Consider the following 18,242-nt stretch of genomic DNA (forward strand, 5'->3'; position numbering starts at 1 on the left):
TGGCCCACCTGGATTTGACCAGTTTATCCCACTCTCCCCAGCAGATCCTCTGAAGCTCTTTGGCATATTTGAATTTTTTTAGACGGTCTCTACAAGCTTGGCCCACCTGGATTTTGAAGAGTTTACTCCATTCTTCCTGCCAGATCCTCTCATCCTCTCTGTTAGGTTGGATGTGATGTGTACAGTATGTGACCTGCCATCTTCAGGTCTCTCCAGACATGTCCCATGGGGTTTATGTGTGGGCTCTGGATGGCCAACTCATGGACAGTCACAGGCTTGTCCCACCTGGATCATTCAGAAGAGTCTGTCCTTTTTTGGCCTCCCAGGTTAGCGTTGTCCTCTACCATAAGCTTCTTCTGGCTAGGACCACCAATTCCTTATAGGCTTGCTCCAAATGATAGTTCATTGTAATGTGCAGTGACAATAAAGGTATCTTGCATCCTCTACCATAAGCCTATTCTGGCTCGGACAATGTGTTATAAAGTGTGTTACAATGTGTTATAACAATGTGTTATAAAGTGAATTCAGACGATTTTCTAAAGTACCCTTCACAGCGTGATAGCTCAGAGCAGAAGGTCAGATTGGAGCAGCACCAAATATCCAATAATAACACAAAAACGTAAGATGAGTGTTACATGCCGCATGCTTTTCAAAGCCATTGCAAAGCCCAATCAATTTTATTAAAGGCTGATAATCTTGATGGTGGCGTCCATATTGTTCTGCACATGCGTATCACTTACATTGTGGGCTGTTTGATAATAAGTCCACCCGGCAAAGCAGTGAATCAAAATATCTCACCGTTAAGATTATTTCCATCACGTGGGCGCGCTACGTCACGCTCAACTGGTCGCCAATGACTCGTCTTTCAGCTTGGCCAAGGCCCCATGTCCATTACCTTTGCCACCTGCTGCTCAATATGAATTATTACCGGCAAGCCTGAGAGCTTTATTAAGCATGAAGTGTTGAAAAATCCTGCCTAATGCTTTATGGCCATGTCAGATGGTATATTTGGTGAGGCATTAATCATGGCAGATGTTTTCTTTTTTTTTTTCTTTCAGTGTCTTTCATTTGAGGCCCAGCATAACTTGGCAAACACATTAAAAACAGTTTACCTCCATTTCCATTGCATCAAATGTCTGCTCAGATTTTGAAAGCTGATGCCCTCAGATGTACCCGACACGTCTGCACCAAGCAGCCTTCAAACCCCACCTTACCAGTAATGAGGGTGCCCACTCTGAGTGGCATATCCAAGTTGAAGTCTCTTAAGATTGAGACCCAGGAGATGTGCTGGACTCATCATCATCTTCATCAGTGTGCAGAATCCATTAATAAAGCTAAAAGGATGTGAGGTTTGAACTATCGTGGGATATCTGACCACATAGTCATTAATAGTCAGTTGAGCGTTTGTTTTGAATGACAGGTCTACCATTGTCCAAAATCATTCTGTGTGAGTAATGTTAGCAGAAAACAAAACCCAAGATCACGCCCAGCTTTGTAGCATTGGGTTTATAGTACAGGGAGGACCTGATATTTTGGGGGGACCTTGGTTGCAGTAGGTTTGGGAAAAACACCACCTAAATGAACCCACCTTAACAAAAGAACAAGAGTCCGTAGGTCTGCTTGCTATGCCTCTTTCATTCCAACAGATGGTGCATCACAAAAAATTGTAGTAATGAAATGCATTGCATTTATCATTCCAACAGATGGCACAAGGTAGAGTGTATTTTTAAGTATGAATGATTTTAAAAGCCTGCCTAATACTTTATGGCCATGTCAGATGGTATATTTGGTGAGGCATTCATCATAGGAGATATTTTCTATTTTTTTCGTAAGTGTCTTTCATTTCAGGCCCAGCATAACTTGAGAAACACATTAAAAACAGTTTACGTCCATTTTAATTGCATCAAATGTCTGCTCAGATTTTGAAAGCCGATGTCCTCAGATGTACACAACACGTCTGCACCAAGCAGCCTTCAAACCCCACCTTACCAGTAATGAGGGTGCCCACTCTGAGCGGCATATTCGAGTTGAAGTTTCTTAAGATTGAGACCCAGGAGATGTGCTGGACTCATCATCATCTTCATCAGTGTGCAGAATCCATTAATAAAGCTAAAAGGATGTGAGGTTTGAACTATCGTGGGATATCTGACCACATAGCCACTAATAGTCTGTTGAGCGTTTGTTTTGGATGACAGGTCTACCATTGTCCAAAATCATTCTGTGTGAGTAATGTTAGCAGAAACCAAAACCCAAGATCCTGGCAAGCTTTGTAGCATTGGGTTTATAGTATAGGGAGGACCTGATATTTTTGGGGGGGCAACCTTAGTTTCAGTAGGTTTCGGAAAAACACCACCTAAATGAACCCACCTTAACAAAAGAACAAGAGTCTGTAGGTCTGCTTGCTATGCCTCATTCATTCCAACAGATGGTGTATCACAAAAAATTGTGTTATGAAACCAATTGCATTTATTATTCCAACAGATGGCACAAGGTAGAGTGCACTTTTAAGTATGAACGATTGAAAAATCCTGCCTAATGCTTTATGGCCATGTCAGATGGTATATTTGGTGAGGCATTCATCATAGGAGATATTTTCTGTTTTTTTTCTTAAGTGTCTTTCATTTGAGGCCCAGCATAACTTGAAAAACACATTAAAAACAGTTTACGTCCATTTTAATTTCATCAAATGTCTGCTCAGATTTTGAAGCCGATGCCCTCAGATGTACACGACACGTCTGTACCAAGTAACCTTAAAGCCTCAGCTTACCGGTAAGTGAGGGTGCCAACTCTGAGCAGCGCATTTCTAGCGAATTCTTCTCATATTTTGCCCAGGGAGTTGTGGTGGACTCATCATTATCTTCATCCGAGGCAGCATACAGACGCCATTAATAAAGGTAAAAGGATGTTAGGTTCGAACTATCATGGGGTATTTGACCACATTTTCATTAATAGTCTGCTAAAGTTAAACATTGTCTTTGAATAGCAGGTCTTCTACCATCCCAAATCATGTTGTATGAGTGATATTAGCAAAAAACCAAAATCTAAGACCATATTCAGGGGGCTGACTAGGTGCTACAACATTTTTGTGGGGCCTTGGTTTAAATAAGTTTGGGGAAACCCCACCTACATGATCCCACCCTAATATAAGGACAAATGCCTGTGTATCCGTGTGTAGGTCTGATTGCTGTGTCTCTGTCATTCCAACAGATGGCGCATCACAGACATTTGTAGTAATGAAATGTATTGCCCTTGTCATTCCAACAGATGGTCTGCTCAGATTTTGAAGGTGATGTCCTCAGATGTGCACAACACGTCTGCACCAAGTAACCTTAAAGCCTCAGCTTACCGGTAAGTGAGGGTGCCAACTCTGAGCAGCGTATTTCTAGTGAATTCTCCTCAGATTTTGTCCTGGGAGATGTGGTGGACTCGTCATTATCGTCATCAGTGTGCAGAAGCCACTAAGAAACCAGAAAGGGTTAGGGTTAGGATAGAACTGTCATGGGATATCTGATCATAAATTCAAATTCACATTCAGATCTCTGCTGAGTTACGTTTCCTCCGCTCTTCATTCTCTTTAAACTTGGCAGCCCTTCCTGTGAAAGGCTAACAGGCCACTTTGACCATTGAAGACCCCCATGCACCCCCCTCCCTATCTTATAGAAATGTGTAACAGCACCATATTTTTACATGGTTGCCCTCCATGGCATCCTTTAGGGTGTGCTAGACTACTGCATGAAATGCTCCTCGAGCTTTGAATTGAACTTTAATAAACCCAAGTCTTGTATCATATTAACCCGTAGATCAAACTTTCTTTATTTTAGGTGTTCTATGAATCACATCAACAGCATGGACTCTGTCCTTCATCCAGTTGTTCCTATTTTTCATTCCCTAGCCCTCCAGTTGTGCTTCACAGATCCCACCGACTACTCCACTTTTAACAGCGACAGTTTGAAGGCTCCTGGGAACGCAACCTTGGAAATGTTTTCTGGTGCTAAGCCTTCATCTTTGTGGTCTACAGCAATGTAAGCTCTACGTTTCCTTCTCTTTTCCTCCCTTTATCTTTTCAATCTCAACCTCATTTCAATTTGGAGTCGAATCATTCCTTGAAAAGAGAGAACAAACCAGGTAAGGAACATCTAGAAATACTTGTACAGTTGTGGGCAAAGTTCTGAGAATGACCCAAGTGTTGGTGGTCACCAAGTCTGCTGCTACAGTGTTTTTAGATCTTTGTGTCAGATGTTTCTCTGGTGTACTGAAGTAGAATTACAAGCAGTTCAGAAGTTTCAAAGGCTTTTATTGACAATGACATGAAGTTTAGGGCGGCACGGTGGCGCAGTGGGTAGCGTTGCTGCCTCACAGTTAGGAGACCCTGTGGTTCACTTCCCGGGTCCTCCCTACGTGGAGTTTGCATGTTCTCCCCGTGTTTTGTGTGGGTTTCCTCCCACAGTCCAAAGACATGCAGGTTAGGTGGGTGTGTTTGTGTGTGTCCTGCGGTGGGTTGGCACCCTGCCCGGGATTGGTTCCTGCCTTGTGCCCTGTGTTGGCTGGGATTGGCTCCAGCAGACCCCCGTGACCCTGTGTTCGGATTCAGCGGGTTGGAAAATGGATGGATGGATGGACATGAAGTTTATGCATATTTGCAGTGTTGGCCCTTCTTTCTTATTCAAGACCTCTGCCATTCACCCTGGCATGCTGTCCATCAACTTCTGGGCCAGATTGTTACAGATGGCAGCCTATTCTTGTAGAATCAGAATTGGTGCGTTTTTGTTTGTCCACCCACCTCTTGGCCACAGGTTCTCAATGAGATTAAAGGTCTGGGGAGTTTCCTGACCATGGACCCACAAATTTTGATGTTTTGTTCCCCTGATCCACTTAGTTCTCACTTTTGCCCTTATAGCCCGGTGATCTAACATGTTGGTCACCAAACTGTCCTTGGTTGGTTGAGAGAAGTTGCTCTTGCAGGATGTTTTGGTCCCATTCCTTTTTCATGGCTCGGGATCAGTTGGGGCACCACCAGTGCAGAGCTTGCTCAGGAATGGCAGCAAGCAGGTGTGGGTGAGGCGAAGACTTGTGGAAGATGGCCTGGTGGCCGTTAAGAAGGGCAGCAAAGAAGCCAAGAAAAACATCTGGGACAGAATGATATTCTGGGATTGGACTGCTGAGGACTGCTGGGGGAAAGTCATTGTCTCTTATGAATCCTCTTTCTGATTGTTTGGGGCATCCGGAAAAAAGAAAAGGTGAGGGGCGCTACCATCAGTCCTGGGTCATGCCAACAGTAAAGCTTCCTGAGACCATTCATGTCAGCAGTGAGCTCACTCGCAATTTGGCCTAAGAACACAGCCATGAATAAAGAATGAGACCAAAACATCTTGTGAGAGCAACTTCCACCAACCATCCAAGAACAGTTTGGTGACCAACAATGAACAATCCAGCATGATGGAGCACCGGGCCATAAGGGAAAAGTGATCACTAAGTGGCTCGGGGGAACAAAACATCGAAATTTGGGGTCCATGGCCAGTAAACTTCCCATTGAGAACTTGTGGTCAATCCTCAAGAGGTGGGTGGACAAACAAAAACCCACCAATTCTGATTATACAAGAATGGGCAGTTGCCATCAGTCAGGTTTGGGCCCAGAAGTTGATTGTCAGCGTGCCAGGGTGAACTGCAGAGGTCTTGAAAAAGAAAGAAGGGCCAACACTGCAAATATGGACTCTGTGCATAAACGTCATGTCATTGTCAATAAAAGCCTTTGAAACTTCTGAACTGCTTGTGATTCTACTTCAGTCTACCAGAGGAACATCTGACACAAAGATCTCAAAACGCTGAAGCAGCAGACTTTGTAGAAAACCAACACTTGAGTCATTCTCCAAACTTTTGACCACGACTGTTTACTTGTGAATTGAACTTGTAGCCATTAGACATGGCGTAGTTGGCAGGATCAAGAAACTTGATTTGAGGGACTCAGCAAAGAAAAGGAGTAACCAACAGATGGAGTCCGCAGAGGACCTCCACAAGACCAATGGTCCATGCAGCTTTGAAAGTGAGCCTATTGGAGTGCCAAACAAAGTATAAATCAGCGGTTCTCAAACTGTGGGGCGCAAAAAAAGGGGGCGCGAATGTTGCCATATGTGGCATAATTTCGCTACTCGTAGGGAAATTTTAAACTTGTAGCGGTGTATCGGCAGCAAAAAAATATAGGAATACATTTTATTAAGGTTTCAAAAAAAACGTTAGCGGGGCGCAATTAAAACTGTTATGAAAACTTGGGTCGCAAATACTTAAAGGTTGAGAAATGCTGGCATAAATCATGATATAATATGAAAACAGCAATGGGATACAGCGGAACATATTGCGTAAAGTACACTGGAAAGCCCCTATTGATAAGGTAGAAGGGTGGCAAACGATTATTAGTATCGAAGTGAAGTTGATTATCATTTCCTTCAGAGTATCACTCAGGTAAATTACGTGTCCATTCTGGAAAGAAAGCCAGGAGTCTCTGCTGCCCTCCCGGATGAGGAGATGCACTAGAAAGAGGGTCTCTCGTTATTCTTTTCTCAAAACGCATGAAAATGGAAGATGGGTTGGAATCGGCATGAAGGTTCTGGACACGTCAGCAGGCAGGTCTCCCGGACAGTGGGTTGCTGCAAGAGAAGAGAAGAGAAGAGAGTGTCAGGTGAGAACTTGAATTACCACTTTGAAGAAAGAGAAAAATTAACCCCCCCCGACCCCTTTGTTTTTCATTCCCTTTTTGACATCATTAACTCCTTTCTCAAATCACTGCTTGTTTCTCACACGCCGTTGACCTGTGACCGCTGTTTAACGGCCTCTTTGTACGGGATGGATTTTTGTGATCTGAGTCACCCAGGAACATCTGTTGTCTTGTTGCTGTCCATCATGGCTGTGGCTGGAGGGCAAGTGGCAAAACATTCCACAGATGCAAGGGAAAAGTGATCTTTCGGACCACTGGGGGGCATCTTAGACCACCCCCCCCCCCCACCAAACTCCAGACACAACTGCACTCGACGCATGTCTTAGGTCCAAAATAACATTTTTTGTTTATCCTATTATCTTTAATCAGTTACCTTTTGCACTTCCAACACTCCAGTTTCAACAGTTGTCCTGTTCTGTTGCATTCCAATCTGGGATTAAAATGGATTTTCATTTGGAATTTTATGTAATGAACTTAACAAAATAGTCCAGAGTGTCGAAATGGAATGAAAATAAAATACCAGTGGGGTGCAGTGGTTAAGGCTTTGGATTTCAAACCCTGAGGTTGTGGGTTCAAATTCCGCTACTGACACCACTGTGTGACCCTGAGCGGGTCACCTGACCAGCCTGGGCTCCAATTGGAAAAATCCAAGAGTGCTGGAACCAACTGTATCTTAAATATTGGAAGTCACCTTGGATAAATTTCCACTGACAGATTGAGGAGATCGTTCCTCCCCCAAACTATGTGACTCTTCAATTCCACCCCGGGGGGGTAAACGTTAACATTTAACATTATACAAAGTTATTGTCTGTTTTTTACCTGCATTATTATCAATCTTTAATTTAATATTGTTTATTGTATCAGTATGCTGCTGCTGGAGAATGTGAATTTCCCATTGGGATTAATAAAGTATCTATCTATCTATCTATCTATCTATCTATCTATCTATCTATCTATTAAATAGTGCCCTTCATTTCTATCTATTTAATTTTTTATTTTTCTGTATATATGTTTTGTTTGTTGGGTGATGTTATATACTGTTTTTTTTACAATTATATCAATAAACGTTGTTTTTAAAAAAAAAAAAAAAAAATATCTATCTATCACTTATATAGTGCCTTTCACTCTATCTATCTATCTATCTATCTATCTATCTATCTATCTATCTATCTATCTATCTATCTATCTATCTATCTATCTATCACTTATATAGTGCCTTTCACTCTATCTATCTATCTATCTATCTATCTATCTATCTATCTATCTATCTATCTATCTATCTATCTATCTATCTTATAGTGCCTTTAACATCTATCTATCTATCTATCTATCCTGCCTACTATACTAAAATTAAATTCTATCTATCTATCTATCTATCTATCTATCTATCTATCTATCTATCTATCTATCTATCTATCTATCTATCTATCTATCTATCTATCTATCTTATAGTGCCTTTAACATCTATCTATCTATCTATCTATCTATCTATCTATCTATCTATCTATCTATCTATCTATCTATCTATCTATCTATCTATCTATCTATCTATCTATCCTGCCTACTATACTAAAATTAAATTCTATCTATCTATCTATCTATCTATCTATCTATCTATCTATCTATCTATCTATCTATCTATCTATCTATCTATCTATCAGTATGCTGCTGCTGAAGAATGTGAATTTCCTATTGGATTAATAAAGTATCTATCTATCTATCTATCTATCTATCTATCTATCTATCTATCTATCTATCTATCTATCTATCTATCTATCTATCTATCTATCTATCTCTTATATAGTGCCTTTCACTCTATCTATCTATCTATCTATCTATCTATCTATCTATCTATCTATCTATCTATCTATCTATCTATCTATCTATCTATCTATCTATCTATCTATCTATCTATCTATCTATCTCTAAAGGCAGTAGCCAAATAAGTAAATGTCAGTGAGTCAGTCATTGTCCAACCCACTATATCCTAACTACAGGGTCACGGGGGTCTGCTGGAGTCAATCCCAGCCAACACAGGGCGCATGGCAGGAACAAACCCCGAGCAGGGCGCCAGCCCACCGCAGGGCACACACACACCCACACACTAGGGACGGTTTAGGACCACCAATGCACCTAACCTGCATGTCTTTGGACTGTGGGAGGAAACCCATGCAGACATGGGGAGAACATGCAAACTCCACACAGGAGTCTATCTATCTATTAATGGCTATGTCTCTGTCATTCCAACAGACGGCGCATCACAAAGATCACAAAAGATTTGTAGTAATAAAGTGTATTGCATTCAACATTCCAACATCTATCTATCTATCTATCTATCTATCTATCTATCTATCTATCTATCTATCTATCTATCTATCTATCTATCTATCTATCTATCTATCTATCTATCTATCTGTTTCAGTTAATGACTGTGTTTCAACCTACGTGTGACATTGATGATCATTAGCACCTGTTTGGTAGAATTGGTTGATCAGACACCTGACTAGAATCCTACAAAATCCCTGACTTTGTGCAAGTGGACCTATAAGAATTGATGCTGGTTTGAAGGCAAAAGGTAGGAACACCAAATATTGATTTGATTTAGATTTCTCTTTTGTTCGCTCACTTTTACATTTTGTAAATTGATAACAATAAACAATCATTATTTATATTTCTGAAAGCATTCTTTGTTTACAGCATTTTTTCACACCTGCCTAAAACTTTTGCACAGTACTGTATATATATATATATATAAACTGGTCAAAAAAGGACCACTTTGAAAACCCATCAGATCTCAATGGGGAAAACAAATCCTGCTGGCTCTCCCTACTGCTATGGACTGGCATGGTGATGCATGAGGAACGAAAGGATGGAAATGAAAATGATCAACTGACAGAGGGACACTCCGAACATCAAAGGGAAACAATGAGGCGGCGAGTCCATTTGGCCAAAATTTCACTGCAGCAACTCTAAATCATACTCAGTAGTTTGTATGCCCCCCCCATGCCTAACAACGTCCTAATGAGACAACGGATGGAGTCCTGGGGGATCTCCTCCCAGATCTGGACCAGGGCATCACTAAGCTCCTGGACAGGCTGAGGCATTGGATGGACTGAAACATAATGTCCCACCCAGAGGTGTTCTATTAGATTGAGGTCAGGCGAGTGAGCGTCGGGGTTGGGGCAGTCAATGGTATCAATTCCTTCATCCTCTCGCCACATGAGGCCGGGCATTGTCAGGCACCAGGAGCCACTGCACTAGCATAGGGTGTGACAATGGGTCCAAGGATTTCATCCCGATCCCTAATGGCAGTCAAGGTGCTGTTGTCTAGCCTGTAGAGGTTTGTGTGTCCCTCCATGGATATGCCTCTCCAGACCATCACTGACCCACCACCAAACTGCTCATGCTGAACGATGTTACAGGCAGCATAACGTTCTCCACGGCTTCTCCAGACCCTTTCATGTCTGTCACATATGCTCTCATCTGTGAAAAGCACAGGGTGCCCGCCAGTGGTGGACCTGCCAATTTTGGTATTCTATTCCACATGAGGCCAGGCATTGTCGTGCACCAGGAGGAACCAGCATAGGGTCTGACAATGGGTCCAAGGATTTCATCCCTATACGTAATGGCAGTCAAGGTGCTGTTGTCTAGCCTGTAGAGGTCTGTGCGTTGCTCCAGACTGACCATCACTGACCCCCCACCAAACCGGTCATGCTGAACGATGTTACAGGCAGCAGAACGTTCTCCACAGCTTCTCCAGACCCTTTCACGTCTGTCACATGTGCTCATGTCACATCTATGAAAAGCAGAGGGCACCAATGGTGGACTTGTCAATTCTGGTATTCTATGGCAAATGCCAATCGAGCTCCACGGTGCCCACATGAGGACATCGGGCCCTCAGGCCACCCTCATGAAGTACTCCACATGCTTGGCTACGGTACCCTGACTGCTCTTAGGTACAATGGGATGAAATCCTCAAAGCCATTGTTAGACCTTGTGCTGGTGCAGTGGGCCTTGGGTTCCTCCTGGTGCAGGACAATGCCCAGCCTCAGAGTGAGTAGGCAGTTCCTGGATGATGAAGCCATTGATACCACTGACTGGCCCACACGTTCCCCAGACCTGAAACCAATTGAGTACCTCTGGGACGTTACATATTGGTGCATCTGACACCACCAAGTAACACCTCAGACCATCCAAGAGATCACTGATGCCCTGATCCAGCTCTGGGAGGAGACCCCCCAGGACACCATCCTCAATCTCATCAGGAGCAGGCCCAGACGTTGTCGGGGGTCCATACAGGCATTTTGGAGGGCCATACACACTACTGAGTCACATGAGGAGTTGCCATGATGAAATTCACACAAGTTGGATCAGCCTGTGCCTTCAGTTTTTTGACTTTGATTTTCAGTGTGATCTTGAATCAGCTCTCAACGGGTTGGCGATTCTGGTCTCCATTGACCGTCGTGATGTCATTTTGTTCACAGTGTATTTACTCAGCAAAGATTTTCCACTTGAATATTTCATTCCTTGAGATCTGCTGTGTGATTTAAGGGTTCCCTTAATTGTTTTGAACACTGCACTTGAAGTTCTAAGATTGAGAACTGCCACGGGCCAAAAGGGGCACCAAGATGACAGAGGACAGCAGGGTCACACTGAGCCCATGAGACAGACGTCAAAGAGACTGGAGAAGGCCGTGGTGAAAGTTATACAGCCTCCAACGTCATCCAGCATGACCAGTTTGGCGATGGGTCAGTAATAACCCTCCATATGCTAGGTAACGGTACCCTGACTGCTCTTAGATACTATGGGATGAAAGAGCCATTGTCAGACCTTGTGCTGGTGCAGTGCACCTTGGGTTCCTCAGAGTGAGTAGGCAGTTCCTGGATGATGAAGGCATTGATGCCATTGACTGGCCCACATGTTCCCCAGACCTGAATCCAATTGAGATCCTCTAGGACGTTGTATAGCGGTCACACCACCAAGTAGCATCTCCAGGAACTCACTGATGCCCTGATTCAGCTCTGGGAGGAGATCCCCCAGGACACCATCCTCTATCTCATCAGGAGCAGGCCCAGACGTTGTCAGGGGTCCATACAGGCACATTGGGGGAGCCATACACACTACTGAGTCACATTAGGAGCTGCCGTGATGAAATTCACACCAGTTGCATCAGCCTGTGATTTCAATTTTTGACTTTGATTTTTCAGGTGATGTTCAATCAGCACTCAGTGGGTTGGAGATGTTGGTCTCCGTTGACCGTTGTTTTGTTCTCAGTGAAAAATTTCTGCTGTTTTGAAGGTCCCAATGAGCACAGTGGCCTCCATCATCCGTAAGTGGAAGAAGTTTGAAACCACCAAGACTCTTCCTAGAGCTGGCCGGCCATCTAAACTGAGCGATCGGGGGAGAAGGGCCTTAGTCAGGGAGGTGACCAAGAACCCGATGGTCACTCTGTCAGAGGTCCTCTGTGGAGAGAGGAGAACCTTCCAGAAGGACAACCATCTCTGCAGCAAGCCACCAATCAGGCCTGTATGGTAGAGTGGCCAGACGGAAGCCACTCCTTAGTAAAAGGCACATGGCAGCCTGCCTGGAGTTTGCCAAAAGGCACCTGAAGGACTCTCAGACCATGAGAAAGAAAATTCTCTGGTCTGATGAGACAAAGATTGAACTCACGTTTGGAGGAAACCAGGCACCGCTCATCACCAGACCAATACCATCCCTACAGTGTCACTTGGTAAAGAATTTCCACTTGATCATTTCATTTATCGAGATCTGATGTGTGATTTAACTGCTCCCTTAATTGTTTTGAGCAGAGATGTCACATGATTAGTTGATTGGGGTCCATCGGTGTGCAATCAACATGTCACATGATCCGTCACATGATGTCTCTTCTGAAAGGCCCCCTGACTGTGCAGCACCATACACAAAGATCACGGAGCTCTCCATACAGGCCAGAGACCAAGTTGTGGAGTAGGAGAGATTGGGGTTAGGTTATAAAAGATATCCCAAACTTTGAAGACCCCACGGAGCACCAGGATAACAAAATGGGAAGAATATGGCAGACCTGACAAGAGGAGGCCGCCCTCCAAAACTCACAGACCAGTCAAGGAGGGCATTCATCAGAGATGCAGTAAAGACACCGAAGGAAATGCAAGGATCTGCAGCAGGGATGGGAGTTTCTGTCCACGGGATCACTTTAAGCCGTGCACTCCACAGAGTGGGCCTTTATGGTAGAGTGGCCAGAAAAAAAAGCCATCGCATTAAGAGTAATAATAAGAAAACACGTCAGGAGTTTGCCCAGCAGCATGGGGCGGACTCCCCAAACACATGCAAGAAGGTCCTCTGGTCAGATGAGGCTAAAACTGAAGTTTTTGGATAGCATGGGACACACCATGTGTGGCACAAACCCAACACTTCCCATCACTCCGAGAACATCATTCCAACAGTGAGGCATGGTGGTGGCCACAGAATAACTGGTCAGGATTGAATTAAAGATGGACGGCTCTAAAAACAGGGCAAAGCTTGAGTCTGACAGAGATCTGAGACTTGGGATGAAGGTTCACCTTCCAGCAGGACAAAGGATGACCCTCAACATGCTGCTAAAGCGTCACCAGAGGGGCTTAAAGGAAAACTTTGAAGTGTCTTGGAATGACCAGACCTCAGTCCAGTGGCATGACTTGAAGATGGCTGGACACCATCTGGACAACTGGATAACCCATCAGACTTGAAGGAGTTGGAGCAGTTTGGCCTTTGAGGATGGGGTGACAATCCCAATGACAGATGTGCTAAGTGAATAGAGACCTGCAGCAAAAGGGCGGTGAGGTCTACAAGTATTGACTTTGGGGGGTGAATATTTATGCACAGTCAGGTTTCTGTTTTCTTGTCTTTATGACTGTTTGTGTCGCAAGAAAAAATATTTTGCACCTTCAAAGTGGTAAGCATGGTGTGTAAATCAAATGGTGCGAACCCCACCCCCCCCCCAAAAAAGTTCATTTTAATTCTAGACTGTAATGTGACAAAACAGGACATACACTCAGGTCGGGGGGGGGGTACTTTCACAAGGCGCTGTAAAATGTGAGTTGGAGTACACTTACAGTGATGTCACATGGCCCTTGCAAAGCATCATGGGGCACTCTGGGAAAAGAAATCCTCTGCAATCAAGGTCACCGATGAACGCAGCACAAAAAAATGCTTTGGAGAACTTCGTTGATCGACACAAACAATCCATCATAAAGTGTGTCAGTCAGCACTGGTGAAAGTAAGCAGACATGACGATGTAATGTGAAGAGATCTAAAACCCAAAACCTGCCCGGCCATCCTGTGTGCCTCATCGATGGGACGCCATTATCTGATTCTCTTCCCACAGCGTATCTGCCAGATGAGCAGCTCGAGGGAATTCTCTGTCTTAATTACTCCTGGGATGAACTGCTCGGCCTAAGCAGCCGATATAAGTGTGTGAGTGCTGAAGAGCTGTAAATACCAGCTTTTATAGGAGAGAAATTGCAGGCCTGCTTGAAGACCCTGGGAGCCCCTCTGGAACTCTCACGGAATAAACTTTGGAATTCTACCTGTTAATGTCAAGGTGCAAGTAAATCACTTGACTTTCAGAGAATACGGGGGCAATAATGTGACATTAAGTGGCCTAAAAATGGGGGTCCTGGTCGTTACTCGTTTCATTAACTTCAAAAGACATTAAAGGGATGTTAGACCATAGGAATTAGACCCGTCCATCAAAGTCAGGGGCCCCCGTGAACAGAACAGAAAATCCTCCCCTTGTAAAACAGTCTGCTACCACCATAAATGTGACAACCGCTGTGCAAAACAAGATAATTGGTTTACTTAACAGGTAAATAACACCGGATAACAAACATGCAGCTTCCTAAACACATTGTGGGTGAATCTCATGGATTTTGACCTGCTGATGACAAAAACCACCTCCATGCTTTCTTATTACTGATGGTTTTACTTGAGTTACCTGCTTTTGTGATTTCCTCTCATCATTCACTTAATAAAGGACAACAAGTCTCTGTGTATCTGTGTGTCTATTTAATGGCTATGTCTCTGTCATTCCAACAGACGGATAGATAGATAGATAGATAGATAGATAGATAGATAGATAGATAGATAGATAGATAGATAGATAGATAGATAGATAGAACCTCTATTTATCTATCTATTATATAGTGCCTTTCATATCTATCTATCTATCCTGCCTACTATACTAAAATTAAATTCTATCTATCTATCTATCTATCTATCTATCTATCTATCTATCTATCTATCTATCTATCTATCTATCTATCTATCTATCTATCTATCACTTATATAGTGCCTTTCACTCTATCTATCTATCTATCTATCTATCTTATAGTGCCTTTTATATCTATCTATCTATCTATCTATCTATCTATCCTGCCTACTATACTAAAATTAAATTCTATCTATCTATCTATCTATCTATCTATCTATCTATCTATCTATCTATCTATCTATCTATCTATCTATCTATCTATCTATCTATCTATCTATCACTTATATAGTGCCTTTCACTCTATCTATCTATCTATCTATCTATCTTATAGTGCCTTTTATATCTATCTATCTATCTATCTATCTATCTATCTATCTATCTATCTATCCTGCCTACTATACTAAAATTAAATTCTATCTATCTATCTATCTATCTATCTATCTATCTATCTATCTATCTATCTATCTATCTATCTATCTATCTATCTATCTATCACTTATATAGTGCCTTTCACTCTATCTATCTATCTATCTATCTATCTATCTATCTATCTATCTATCTATCTATCTATCTATCTATCTATGTCACCTACTGTACATGCCATATTTGGTGTTATAGTAATTTTTGGGTGAATAAACAGACAAACAGATTCCTGTTTTTCTGTAGATGTGCTTCTATTCAGTGCTGACATGGCCACACTCCCCTCTAGTAGACTGGCACCATTTAGCCTACTTTTACTGCCCCATTTCTGATCGTTTTCCTTCTTGTAGGAGACACTGAAGACAGGAATGCAGCACAATGGAGATGATGAAGGATGTGTGCCCGTGAGCTATTTTCTTAAATAAAACCTGACTGCATTCCTCATATATAAATATGCTGTCAGCTCTGTTTTCCTTCTTTTTAAAGAGTTAGTGAAAGAATGGGAAGGCAAAGTGACGGGACGGGGCTCCTTGGATTGAACGCAGCGCAGGTGCAGGAGCAGCTGTCAATAATCCAGGTAGTAGTGGGTGAGGCGTTGGACTGCACCGCTCAAGGCTGTGGGTTCAGACCTGACTCTCTGAATTACTCTGAGTGGGATACTTCGCCTACCCTTTTATTGTAACCATACCGAAGTGTACAGTGAGACCAAACGCTGACGCTCAACGGTCATTTCGAGCAGAGAGCAGCCATAATGCACCTCAGAATGAGGATCTCCTCCGGCGCTCCATCCAGCCCTGACCTTGCCAGTTAAAGCCTCACTTGTATCAGTTGTCTCTGTTCCTACGGCATTCAGACCCCCTTCACTTTCTGCACACTTCGTTGTGTTGTAGATTTTATTCTAAATGAAGAAATTTGTCATTTTTGCCCATCAATCTTCACTCAATAACCCATAATGAAAAAGTGAAAGCGTGATGCCAGAAAGATTTGCAAATTTATTAAGAATTATAAACTGCAATTTCTCATCCCTAGAGGTATTCAGACCCTATGCTATGGGACCCCAAACTGTGCTGAGGTCCATCCTTGTTTGCTTTAATTCTCCTGGAGATGTTTCTAGAACTTGATTGGAGTTTGGAGCCCACCTGTGGCCAACGGAACTGAGTGGACATCATTTAGAAAGGCACTCGTGGCCCTGTGTGTAGATCAAGGGTCTCAAACTCCGGTCCTGGAGGGCACCAGTGGCTTCAGATTTTCATTCTAACCCTTTTCTTAATTAGTGACCTGTTGTTGCTGCTAATTAACTTCTTTTGAGTTCATTTTAATTGACCTGCTTTTGAAGACTCAGACCACTGAATCGTTTCTTTTTCTTTAATTAGCAGCCAAACGATAATGAGATACAAAATGAGCCAAAACAGGACCAGCAAACTGTGACCATCATACGATATCTGAAAATAAAGGAAGTTCTCAGGAATGTGGGTCGGCTCAAATCCCCAAAACGTTTTAACAGAACTCTTAGAAAAGAGAAAATCCACAATTTCGGACGTGTCTGCTATTACACCATGAGAACAGCAACAAGCCATGGAATTAAAGAATGAGTTTAATTAACGACAAGACTCGGCACCCAAAACACAAATGTGAAGTGAGGGAGCCAACAGAAGACCAGCTAAGTCAGGGCCTCAACCTTCAACCAGTTTCACTCCAACCAGTTCCTTAATTAGGCACTGAGTCTTGTTGTTAATTAAACTCATTCTTTAATTCCATGGCTTGTTGCTGCTCTCATTGTGTAATAGCAGACATGTCCGAAATTGTGGATTTTATCTTTTCTAAGCAGACAGTGATTGTCTATGGTTTCTCTTGCAGGATGTAATTATAGGCAGCACCGTGTTACTATGGAAAACAAGCGTTCTACACCTATGAAGGCAATCAGTCCTTATGTTATATAGCGCCTTTAATGACACAAGGTGCTACACAATGAAGTACCAACTTTAAAAATTCTACAGTCTGAAAAATGTCCCCTTTCTATCAGACAGTGCGGTCAGACGTGACAATGGACTTACCCGACCTCGGGCTGCTGAGGAGGACCTCAAGAAAATTCCGTGAGCTGGATGTCCGTGAATCCGTCTTCCTTCAGGCCTTCTGTCTTTTGTCCAGTAGCATCCGAGGGGTCTGGCAAGGAGCGAGAAAGTAAAGAGTTTATATAAGCACCGTGGTGGGAATATTCACCTTTACAGAACCTGCAGGCAAGAAATTGTTAGGTGTTTCAAAGCTGGCCAGTCATCAAACCCAAATGACGTTCAATCAGTTTCATTCATTAGCCATTTTGGGGCCTGAGAAGAAACAAATCAAAGAGCTCGGGGTCAATGGGACTAGAGAAATCAACCCAGGCCAGCGTGTCCGGCTGGTCCAGAAGGCTGAGGACAATGAGAATGCTTAGTGGCCGAGGTGCTGGCTCATCAGGCGGTCATTACAGAGACCACCTTCCAGACTGAGACAGGCTACCTGAGGCAGATCTTCATCATCGTGTCACATTTCAATGTTAAACTTCAAATGGCGCCCTTAGCCCAAAGAATCTTTATCATTCACTTCTCGTCTTTGAAGATGAGATTTGGTTCACTTTTGTTTCCTTTCGCATCTTGCCTTAAACGCTAATACATGATTCAAATTTTAAGACGCCATGCAACCATCTAGAGGAGTGGGGGGTCTTTAAATAAATGACTTATCATCATCCCCCTACTGTGTGACTCCCACCCCAGTTATGATGGAGTCACAGCACCCATGGCACTTGATGACAGTCAACACTGTGGGACGACAAATGCCAGCACTGCCGAAGCGGGGTATTCTTTCTTATTAGACCCTCCTTATGGCCTC

The 18,242-nt window shown here is 43.1% G+C and overlaps 1 protein-coding gene across 3 annotated transcripts in view; it reads right to left on the bottom strand.

Moving 5' to 3' along the window:
- Nucleotides 1-3,800: 3,800 nt before the first annotated feature.
- The window catches only part of si:dkey-27h10.2 (location of vulva defective 1), a 111,759-nt gene continuing 97,317 nt past the window's right edge, over nucleotides 3,801-18,242 (bottom strand). For all 3 annotated transcript variants that reach the window (XM_051928175.1, XM_051928176.1, XM_051928174.1), the window contains 2 exons: nucleotides 17,432-17,540; nucleotides 3,801-6,641 (listed from right to left, as the gene is read on the bottom strand). In XM_051928175.1, the coding sequence (XP_051784135.1) occupies nucleotides 17,458-17,540 (83 nt within the window). In that variant the 3' untranslated portion in view covers nucleotides 3,801-6,641; nucleotides 17,432-17,457. The remainder of the gene's footprint in view (nucleotides 6,642-17,431; nucleotides 17,541-18,242) is intronic.

The sequence above is a fragment of the Erpetoichthys calabaricus genome, chromosome 5 (assembly GCF_900747795.2).
Source record: "Erpetoichthys calabaricus chromosome 5, fErpCal1.3, whole genome shotgun sequence".
NCBI lineage: Eukaryota > Metazoa > Chordata > Cladistia > Polypteriformes > Polypteridae > Erpetoichthys > Erpetoichthys calabaricus.